Below are 12,500 nucleotides of genomic sequence, written 5' to 3'. Positions count from 1 at the left end.
GCATTAACCAGTATAGTGACTGTGTATTTCATTTATTTTTTTACCCCCCAATTTACCTGGTACCTTTCATGTCTTCCCCTGCTACTAGGGCCAAGACTGTAGGGCATTTTGGGTTGGGGGGCTTCCATGCAATAAAACCTACATATATGCATTGTAGACAGTGAGAGGAATCCAATGATGCTGAAACCATTGCGATCCATTATGCAGACATAATAGAGAAAATTACCTATAACCATTATCATTATTATTATTATCTTCATCATTATTAATATCATTATCTTTGTTGTTGTTATCATTGTCATTGTCATTGTCATAGATAATGACTTTGACATTGACATTGATAATCAATCATTATTGTTATCATTATGATTGTCTTTGTCTCTGTCTTTGTCATTGTCATTATCATTGTCATTGTCACTAATAATCATCAAGGCAGAGATTAAACTGCTTCCTTAGCATTTGAAAAACATCATAGGGTTCTATGAGCCCAACCTTGTCAGAACAAACATAATCGAGGTTTGCTATGCTTTTGCTAGTGTTAATGGTATGAATGCCATGCTGAATCAATGTGTGTATCATCCATTGCAATGGTAGACTTACCTTCAGTTATGTTCTGGCTCTGATTCTGGTTCTTATTCATCCATTTATTTATTTATTTATCATCATTATCATTTTTTTTATTACTATATTATTTGTGATCTAATAGACTTGGATAAAAGTTAGAAAGTAAAGCTTAGTTGTTAATCATAGTATTTCCATCATTGAATTTAATGTTTGGATAGCAGACTTAATTTTAAGAAAAGGGATTTCAATGAATTGGTATTCTATATAAGCTTCCAAATATTTCCTAGGGTTTCAACGATGTGGGATTTCATGGATCAACACAAATTCCTACACCCAACATTGATGCCTTGGCCTATTCAGGGTTAATCCTGAATAACTATTATGTTCAGCCTATATGCACGCCATCCAGAAGTGCCCTGATGACTGGAAAGCATCCAATACATACAGGTGAGATCCCTTTTCTTGTCTTAGTGAGTTGGCTTTTCACTGAAAATAGTTTTTGTTTGTTGTTGTACTAAAAAGTATTGAAGGCTTGACCATGTATGCATTCACATGAATATGCATGTGCACATTCACATACTGGCATTCACACATACACATGCACACATACATTCACACTAAGGGTGTGGCTACACCAAGCAAATTGACACTAATCTAGTGCAAAATATCTTGACTGTTTTACTTGAGGAAATATAGCATTAGATCTGTTGCAAAATATCTTGACTGTTTTATTTGAGAAACTAAAGCATCAAATCACTGTTGAAATACAGTACATTCAGGTTGAACCATTCACACAGAAAACTGATTTACCAGAGATTCCTAGCCCTCACAGATTCATTTGCCAAAATTATTGAAGGGTTATAGGTAATTGTGGGTCAGTAGTTACCAAGGAGATATGGATAGTGAGGCGCGCGCACACACACACACACACACACACACACACACACACACACACACACACACACACACACACACACACACACACACACACACACACACACACACACACACACACACACACACACACACACACACACACACACACACACACACACACACACACACACACACACACACACACACACACACACACACACACACACACACACATAATTAAAATATTAGTGTTTTTTTTCAGAATTCATGTGGTACTAGTGAGGCCTTTTTCCAGAGAGTCTGGAGAAACAGAACAACACTATTATTTTGATATACTTTATATGTATTTATTTATGTAATACTTGTCAAGCACTCAAAATGTATTACATCACCCATCCAAGTCTGTTGTATACCAGTTTAAAGTGGGAGGTCACAAAAGACTGTTGAGGAATATATAGTTGTTGGTACAACAATTTTAGATGAAGAGTTAAAACAGTTAAAAATTGATAAAGTAAGTGTAGCTCATATGTTGAAAATTAATAAATAATGTTTTAAAAGAGAAAAAAGGAAATGAGAAAATATATTGACTGATACCATTGTTCATAGGTCTTAACCATGATGTGATCTATGGGCCTCAGCCTTATGGCCTTCCCTTGGGTGAAAGACTCCTGCCCCAGCACTTAGGCCAGCTGGGCTACATCTCTCATCTGGTTGGGAAGTGGCACCTGGGCATGGCTATAAAAGAAATGACACCAACCTACAGGGGCTTTGCATCGCATTTTGGGTACTGGACAGGGCACAAGGATTATTATGATCATTCATCACAGGAGGCGGTAGGAATGAGCATTGTGTTCCCATGAGTTTGAGGGAGTGATTGTCCATCTTTATGATGTTTTTGAATTTATAATTATTTTTAAAGATTTCTATACAGTGCTGTTCTTAGATAGGGACATAAGTTTGTTTAATAATTTTGTGGGTTTTTAGGTTTGATGATGCATCCAATCAGGTAGGTATATGCATCTAATAGGACATAACAGTATATGTCAATCATATTCATATCTATATTAGTGTTCTTCTCCTACAGAGTCAAAATGGGAAAGTAGCCTAATATTCAGATTACTGTCTCACCCTTAAAGGTTTACAACACTCAACTATAGGTGGCCCACACCCTTATGGCCTAGACCTGATAGAAACTCTTCTCCCCCAACGGTTGGCCAAACTCGGTTACACAGCTCAGCACGTTGGCAAGTGGCATCTTGGCTTCTTCCAAAAGGAGTACACGCCAACATTTAGGGGTTTTGAGTCACACTTTGGGTATTGATCAGGAAGAATAGATTATCATAATCATACAGCCTTAGAAAATGTATGTGATATTAGATTACTCTCTCTTCATGCTTTAGCTTAATTTATTATCAAGGTCCAGGCTATAGGAAACCGTAGAATTTAAAATCTTGATAGGGTTTATATTTGCAAAAATGCAGGAACGAGAAAGGAATATTTTATTCAGATATAATGTTGATGTATGATATAGAAAAGTGATATATTAGTTCAGAGTTAATTATGATATTAACATGAAAGTCAACTAAATCAGGGGTACTGTTCCTAGGAACTGTTTTGCTTCTTATGCTTACTCTGAATATGATGAGGGCACTAATAAGTAATCAACCTCTCTGCTTAGGTCTTTGTGCTCTTTGATGATTAATATCAATAACACTACTTGTAACAAAAATAACCCCAATTTTACCCTTAGTATGTGAACATGTTTGTGTGCTGGATTGATTGCATAAATTAGATAGTGAAAAATGGCCCATCCTATTATACCATAATGTGAGAGGTAGACATTTAAAGAAATATTTTGATGGTATTCATGTGATTAAATGTGGAATATCTAATTAAGTGATGATTTGGTTTGGCATTAGTTAGAGGAGCATTATATTTTCATATATTCAGCAAGCCATTATTGCAGTACGTGGTGTATCAATATCAGTAATTGAATTTTGTGATTGTGTAAAACTGTTTCCAAAAATATATATATAATGTGACTTAATGAGAGGTTGAGCAAATAATGATTATCACTGATTGCTTCAGATATATATAGAGAATATATTTTTAATGCTCTGTACTTTGTACTAAATGTAAGAAGCATAATTAGTACCTATTAGTTAGTAATTTATGAAGATCAATCAACCCTTTAACACCAAGATTACATGTGTACATGCCATTTTGTTAACTCTGTTTTTTCATAGATGGCTCCAGATGTGCTTAGTTACCAAGGAATCAGATACTAGGCCTAACCAGTCTCAGGTTTACTCCATTCCTTTAAATTTTTGGAAAGATGTTTTATTTTTATTGTTAATACTGTTTTAATTATAATAATAGCAATGTTGATAATGGTGATAATGGTAATAAAAATGAAAGTTTTTTTTTCCCAAATTCAAGGAATGAGATAAACAGGTGAGGTCAGGTAGGCTTAGTAACTGACTCTGTGGTCACTAAGTCCTTGTGGAGCAATCAGATAGAAGTGAAATTGATAAAACAAAACTACAATGCATGTATCAAGCACTAAAGGTTTATGCCACAGATAGCACTGATAGATACCTGAGTGGATTTTTTGTCCTCACCTTTTGAGTATAATTTTCTTAGTTTTCTGCTGTTATGGATGATTTTTGTGTTAGCAGTGTTATATGTTTATTCACTTCATGTCTTAATAGAGTTTATGAAAATGGTATGAGAAAACTATATATAAACATTAGAGGGCTTGCTGACACAAAAGGCATCGCATGAGTTTTGATGTTATGATTGAATGTTATTGCATGATTTTTGTTGAAACTTGCCATCTGCTTTGCTATTGATGTAGGGTAACCATAGCTTCATTTTCATGCACCTTTATCATATTTTTTCATCAGGCACATAGTAAGGGACAAACTTATACAGGATAGACCATGATTTTGCATTTTTTTGTATGTCTATAGCTGTGTTACTATTTTTATTGGTGATTTGTTTTCATTGCATAATTGTATGCTTTATTTGAATAACCTAACTTGAGAAGAAAAATTCGGTCACCTTAAAATTTTGATAGAAAAAAATCATTAGAATTTATAAATCAACATATCAAATTTCAAAGTAATCAAATTTCATCAATTGTGAATAAACGGCACTGCACAAAGAAATGGGTTAAGGAAGTATTTTATAATTTTAGAAAGGATTTATTTTTTTCCCTCTTGTTCTAGACCATTAAAATTATAATAAAAACGTAAAGTTCATGGCAAACAATTGCTGTATAAATCTGCTGGGACATGTAGTATGCTCCATTTTATTTCTTATTTTTGAGGAATGCAAGAAAATAATGTATACAAAATTACACAGCTTTGGAGAGCTATAAAATCAATTCAAGACTGAAGTCTTAAAATGTGGAACCAATAGTCTCAGTCACTGACTCCCATCTTAAAAAGTAAAAACTTGTGACCTGAGTTTGTGCAGAAAGCCAACCTACTTTAAACTTATTTTTTAGATAATAAAATTAGTATGAAAAAATAATGAAATTCTTCATCAGATCAGAAAAATAGGTAAAGGACAGAAATCACTGCTTGCAAGAAATTGAAAGAAATGCAAAGAGTCCCCCTGATTTGTTGAATATGTGCTATATTTTGCCAGATATGCCTGGCAAATAGTCTGTTTCTCATTGCTAGAGACAATAAGAGGATATTTAGTTTATGATTTTTTAGAAAAGAACCAGTTAACTGGTAAAATTCAATTTTTGTATAGACTAATAATGAACTAATACTTATCTGCTGTAGTTTTAGAAATGTGGTTACATGTTGTCATAAATGCTAATAGGCTTTGTTACTGATTTTAGATGATAGTGGATGAACATTTTACATGTATCTCAACCGTAGTAACTCTAAGGAGTTTCTGCAATATATCTAGTTACTTTTTTATCAAAGTTTCATTCATTAGACTGCTACAAAGTGATAGCATTTGTTTATAAATGAATTATGAGGAATTGTAGACATAACACACTTTCAAATGACTTTTTTTTTCAGCCTGGCTACTGGGGATATGACATGAGGAGAAATATGAGTGTTGCACATGACTGCTATGGTAAGACCAAAATTATGATAAAAGATTGATTTAACCCTTAGAAAACTGTGTAACAGTGTACAACCAGTACTCCCATTTATGGCCTCACTACAATAAAACTTTTGATAAGTGATCTTTAGACCCTTATCGCTATTAGTGGTGTTGGTTCCAGAATGATTGTAGAAAGGGATGATAAAACTGACTTCAGAGACTTATGCCCTAGCTTGTATTTTCAAACAGCTTGGCATGAAACTTTTCTTTGTGATTGTTATACTGATAGGAGTATTTAAAAGCTCTCCATCCTTGATGTGTATATTGATGCAGGTTTACTGTTGACTTAGGAATGGGCCTCAGAATATTTGTTAGCTTCAGTCATTCATTTTGCTACTAAAGTACAAACACAATGTATTCAGATCAGTGATTTTATCCATATAAGATAGGAAGACTAAATTTTTTCCGTGATTTTTATTAATTAATTTAATTAATTAGTCAATTTTGGGGGTGAGTATCTGAAGGTTTGAAATCCTATGCTGCATATTTAGCATAAGTCATTATTTCTTGATAAGGTCAGTAAAATTAATTTATTGTGATACAGATAGAGAAAAAAAAATGTCTTGAGACGATATTGTCATGGGAGTAAAATATAAGAAGTAAAAGCAAAGGAAGTTGAAGAAGATAAATTTTTTATAAATGTTAAATCTAAATAAAACATCAAATCACTGTGTTACATAATAAGCATAAAAGCAAAGCCAACTTTCATTAGTGCTAATCATAGCATTTCCAATCATGGCTGTGCAGTAAAATGTAAAAGGGAAAAAAGTAAGAAGGAAAACAAGCAAAAGCAAAAAAGAAAAAGAAAAAAAGAAAGAAATGCGAGGCTTACTAATACTGCATTTTCCCCCCAATACCTTGGTCGTTGTTGTCATGGGGGGGTTAGGAGATGGAGACTGAGGCCTAAGGGAGGGCATCACCCCTACCTTGGGCTTCAGCCTTCGCCTCAACTAATTTTGCTTGGTCTTTTCTTATCCATATTTCCTCTTCCATATCATCATCCCCTTCTGTCCTATTCCAAAGGTGTGTGAGCCGTGTTGAAAGGATGAAAGGCTAGCTTTGTGTCAGTCTTGAACGGCCCCCGGGAGCCATGGGCACAGTATTCTCTTGGTTAATTGCCTAGCCCTTACTCCTTATGGGGATCGTGAGGGGTAGACCATTTTATTTTTTCACATTTTATTCAGGCTTACCATGGCTAATAATGAAGATTCTTTACCCATAATAAATGCTCTCAAATCTTTGACATCTACCACATTTTATCATAATCTTTAACTCTTTACCCTTTCTGACAAAATACTTTAACATAGTGCTATATGAACTTGGATGTCTAGCACATTTATTTGTTTCAAACATCAAACATTAAACATTTACCCTTAATAGGGGCATTAAGACTTGCCTCTTCATCAAGCCTATCTGAATTTGATTTTGATGGTTTTTGGATCCCTGCCCTTCTTTTGACCTCGGCTCTGACCAATGATAGTAATACCACTTCCTCGACGTTTACTGACAACTATCCAATCCAAACCACCCACCCAGGTTATTACTTATCCTCCAGAATGCACTCCTGTCTCTCTCCCAACATTCTCTACTCCATCTCCAACAGCACAGCCTTCTTCATTGTCAAACCTCTCATCCCTTATTACTATTCTTCATCCTTATTGTCCTCCCCCCACAGAGCTACTCCACTCCACACCACCCCATCTTCCTCCTACCATCGTCCTTCTACTGCATCTACCTCTGCAAACCTTTTGAGTACTCTTTTTGGCCCATCCAGGTGGGATCGATTCTTTGTGATTCCCCACACAGCCCCCTACTCTGAGAATACCCTTCTCTTTCAATAGTGTCTCCAAAAACAAGTAGGTAAAGTTACATTTTGCAGTCGCTCTGATTGTTCACATCAGGTCATAGTTACATCTGAATCCCAAACTCGTGCACAGTCTACCCTAATCTCACTGGCAAATCCATTCCTGCCAAACCTCACCTCTCTTCCTATTAAACTTGTGCTGGACTGATTGTATATCTACAACAGAAACTGGTCAGACTGAAAATTACCTACTTACATGCCTTGTTAATTATGATGCAGTAGCAGTACAGTGCTACACTATTCCTCCCAGAAGCAAGCGTAAGCCCCATGTCAATATTACCAAGATTAGCTTATGTAGATATGACCTCCCCCATGAAGTTTATATCGGTGGATTGTCCTACCATGTCTGACCATATAGATCCTTTCCCCGTCAATGTCAGAAATGTTGGCGTTTTGGCCACCCAGCCAAACACTGTCGCTCCACAGCCTGCTGTCCTCTATGTGCCCAACCTGGTCATGACAGTTCATATTGCCTTGCTTAGTCATGTACGTGTGCCAACTGTGGTGACTCCCATAATGTATTTTGTAGAGGCTGCCCTGCCTATAAACTCGAATGTGAGGTAGCAGTTCTCAGATTCAAACTAGGCCTCACTCTGTGAGGCTAGACAGGAAGTGTGATGATGAGTTTTTTTTTTATCTCTACCTATTCCAAAACAGTTCTTCGCTCTGCACCCCCCATCTCCACAAGATGTTTCTGCATCTCCCAGTATCTCTCCCTCTATCCAAAACCATCCTACTTCTACTCTCCCCATCCCCCAGTCCAATCCCTTTTCCATTCTAAATCCAGACACTCCAATCTCTACCACTTCTCCAATGCCTACCCTTCCTCCCCCTCACCTTACCTGCTGCACTAGACAACCTAAATGTTGTACTCCATCTTCAACTTTCACACTCTCTCTTACACCCTTCTTTTCCTCTGCTCAAAAATCTATCCCCTCTTCTCGTCCTCACAAGAGATCCTTTGTTTCTCAGACCTCCGTACCCAAATCCCCTCCAGAATCTTTTGAAGACATTCCAAAATTTTTAGACATAACCCAAGATAATTAGCCACTCCCTCATCCACCCTCTAATCCCTCTATTCCTAGTCCCTCTACAGTCAAAGTATTTGCCAATATTCATCCTCCTCCCCTGCAAGTTCCCCCTACCCCTCTTCCTCCTACTCTTTCCCAACACACCCCATCCTCTCCTTCTCCCTTTACATCATTTCCTTTTCGTTCTCCATTATCCTTACCTCTCCCACCTGGATACTCAAGTGAATCCCTTCTGTCACAACAGTGTCCTCTCCAGATTCCTCCCCTCATGACACTCTTCTTGATACTTCACCTCCTTCCCCAGTCCTCTTATCTCATCCCCTAGACTCTTCTCCTAATTCTTCAACAGTCATCTCTACCCCTATTACCCGTTGATTGTTACATAATAACTTTTTACCAATTTTTCTGTAAAGCAATGTTCCTATATCTTCCCCAGCAACATACACCCCAATTTATCCAATCACCCTATACCCTTAACCCTTTCCTTTATTAATCTCTAGCACATAATGTCTAGCACATTTATTTGTTTCAACCATTATCCTATCATCATTCCTCATTTTTTCCCAATTCTAGGTAAATACACCACAGACCTCTTTACGGATGAAGCGGTGAAGGTCATAAACCAACACAATACGTCGAAGCCCCTCTTTTTATACCTTGCCCATCTCGCCGTCCATTCAGGCAATCCCTATGCCGCTCTGCAAGCACCAGAGGAGGTTGTGCAGAAGTTCTCATATATAAAGGATGAACAAAGGCGGAAATTTGCAGGTAGTAGATGTTTTTATGTGGAGAAGCTATAACTGCTTGAGAAATATCTAGTTATTTATTTATATATTTATTTTTTATATAGACTGTTGTAATTGTCATACTTTCATTTGATTATATTTTATAGAAACAGTCACTATGAGAAAGTGTGATTATAATAACAATAACAATGATAATAATAACATAGTAGTGATATATTGATAACAGTGCTAATGATAATGATAATGATGCTGATAATAATGATGCTAATAGTAATGATGCTGATAGTAATGATGCTGATAATAATGATGATAACAATAATGGTGATGATATTGGTTATCATGAGAACAATGATAATTATAATAATAATAATGATGATGATAATAATAATAATAATAATAATAATAATAGTAATAATAATGATAGTAATGATAATGATGATAATGATGATGATAATAATAATGATAATGAAAATGATAATGATAGTAATGGTAATTAAAATAGTGATAATGATAATAGTAATAATAATAGTAGTAATAATAATAGTAGTAATAATGAGAGGAATAAAAATGATAGTAATAATAATAACAGTAATAATAATAATAGTAATAATGATTATAGTAATAATAATAATAGTAATGATAATGATAATCATAATCATAATCATAATCATAATCATAATCATAATCATAATCATAATAATCATAATAGTAATAATGATAATAGTAATGATAATAATAGTAATAATGATAATAGTTATAATAATAGTAGTAATAATAATAATAGTAATTATAATAATAGTGATGATAATAATAGTAATAATAATAATCATAATCATAATCATAATCATAATCATAATCATAATAATCATAATAGTAATAATGATAATAGTAATAATAATAATAGTAATAATGATAATAGTTATAATAATAGTAGTAATAATAATAATAGTAATTATAATAATAGTGATGATAATAATAGTAATAATAATAATTGTAAAAATTATAATAGTAATTATAATAATAGTAAGAGTAATAATAGTAATGATAATAATAGTAATGATAATAATAATAATAATAATAATAATAATAATAATAATAATAATAATAATAATGATAATGATAATGATAATGATAATGATAATAATAATAATAATAATAATGATAATGATAATGATAATGATAATGATGATGATGATGATGATGATGATGATGATGATGATGATGATGATGATGATGATGATGATGATGATGAAGATATTGTTGGTGATAGTGATGGTGATGAAATAAATGATGATAAAGATAATAGTAATGATAATGTTGATGATGATGATAGTATGATAATGATAATAATAGTAATAATAATAATGATGATGATGATGATAATGGTGATAGTATGATAATGATAATAATGATAGTGACAAGCCCTTTTACTTAACCTTAGCAATGCTGTGGAAGCTGGATGAATCTGTCGGCAGGGTTGTAGAAGTGCTAAATGACAAACAGATGCTCCACAACTCAGTTATCCTCTTCACAACGGACAACGGTGGTCCGGCTGCTGACTTTAACAAGAATGCGGCTTCAAACTGGCCTTTGAGAGGGGTGGGTATTGTGCTGTGTGTGCTGGTATGAGGTTACAGTGTGTTTGTGACATTATGATTTACCATATATTGCATTGTGCTGTATTGTATTAGAGAAAAACAATTAAATAGATAGCTTACCAGATAAATGAATAAATAATTAAATAGATGAATTGATAAATTGATAAGTAAATAAATATATAAATTAATAGATGAGTAAATAAGTAAATAGATAGATGTATAGACAAATGAAAATTTAAATAAATAGATAGATGAATGAATGAATGAATGAATAAATAAAAGATAAATAAATGTATATTCTCATAACTAACTCTGTGGTATGAATAACTGCTCTGGTATATACTTTAAAATCAGATAGGAATTAAGTTGTAAAAATTATATACAATTCTTTGGCACTGTGCAGGATCATCTGAAAATGCATTTTGAATTTCATGCAGGTGAAAGCAGCTATGTGGGAAGGGGGAGTGCGAGGGGCAGGACTCTTGTGGTCACCTAAGATCTTGAATCCAGGGAGAGTCTCTCAGCAAATGCTTCACATTACTGACTGGTTGCCTACGTTGGTTTCTGCTGCAGGTATGGTAGTAATGGGAAGTTGATTGTGCTTTTGGTTATTGTGTTTTACTATTGAATGGGTGTTTTATCCTACTGAAAATAAATAAGTAGGTGACAGCATTTGTTTTTGTGAATTATTTTGATTTAACAAGAGAAGTAAATTAAAATTATGATGAATATTATCTTGTTATAGGTGGTGATGGATCAAGTATACAATCTCTTGATGGCATAGATATGTGGAAAACATTAACAGAAGGTAGAGATTCACCACGTAAGGAATTCCTGGTGAATTATGACCCAATCTTAGATGGTGCTGCTGTGAGATTTGGAGATTGGAAGTTATTATACAGTAAGTCTGCATGTGTGTTGGCTGTTGCAGCTGTGGTGCTTTCTCTTAGCTATTTGTTGAGCCTTATTATCCTTAGTATTTTTTATAAAATCAGTATTTCAAACTGTAAATTTGCATCCAGTTTTAGCCTGAATTTTTAGCTTCTCATGTATTACACCTCATTCAAACTGCTTAAGAGTCAGCTTAAACTGAAAACAGAAACATATTATTGGCTAAAACAAGATGCATAATAAAATAATGATAATAATGATAGTAGTAGTAGTAGTAGTAGTAGTAGTAGTAGTAGTAGTAGTAGTAGTAGTAGTAGTAGTAGTAGTAGTAGTAGTAGTAGTAGTAATAGTAATAGTAATAGTAATAGTAATAGTAATAGTAATAGTAGTAGTAGTAGTAGTAGTAGTAGTTGTAGTAGTAGTAGTAGTAGTAGTAATAATGATAATGATAATGATATTGATAATGATAATGATAATGATAGTGATAGTGATAGTGATAGCGATAGTGATAATGATAATGATAATGATAATAATAATAATGATAATAATAGTGGTAGTAATAATAATAATAATAATAGTGGTAGTAATAATAATAATAATAATAATAATAATAATAATAATAATAATAATAATAATAATAATAATTACAATTGCAATTGCAATTATAATTATAATAATGATTATGATAATAAAGATAATTACAAGAATAATGATGATAATAATAATAATAATGATAATAATAATAATAATGATAATAATAATGATGATAATGATAATAATAATGATGATAATGATAATA

General features: G+C 33.5%; 1 protein-coding gene across 3 annotated transcripts in view; it reads left to right on the top strand.

The window, feature by feature from the left end:
* The window catches only part of LOC113824571 (arylsulfatase B), a 181,121-nt gene that overhangs the window by 166,607 nt on the left and 2,014 nt on the right, over positions 1 to 12,500 (top strand). For all 3 annotated transcript variants that reach the window (XM_070122675.1, XM_070122674.1, XM_070122673.1), the window contains exons 3-9: positions 852 to 1,011; positions 2,047 to 2,273; positions 5,484 to 5,541; positions 9,040 to 9,234; positions 10,654 to 10,811; positions 11,248 to 11,383; positions 11,556 to 11,711. In XM_070122675.1, the coding sequence (XP_069978776.1) occupies positions 852 to 1,011; positions 2,047 to 2,273; positions 5,484 to 5,541; positions 9,040 to 9,234; positions 10,654 to 10,811; positions 11,248 to 11,383; positions 11,556 to 11,711 (1,090 nt within the window). The remainder of the gene's footprint in view (positions 1 to 851; positions 1,012 to 2,046; positions 2,274 to 5,483; positions 5,542 to 9,039; positions 9,235 to 10,653; positions 10,812 to 11,247; positions 11,384 to 11,555; positions 11,712 to 12,500) is intronic.

Source organism: Penaeus vannamei, chromosome 6 (genome assembly GCF_042767895.1).
Source record: "Penaeus vannamei isolate JL-2024 chromosome 6, ASM4276789v1, whole genome shotgun sequence".
NCBI lineage: Eukaryota > Metazoa > Arthropoda > Malacostraca > Decapoda > Penaeidae > Penaeus > Penaeus vannamei.
The sequence above is the reverse complement of the archived record's forward strand: the minus strand, read 5'-3'. Positions and strand labels throughout refer to the sequence as shown.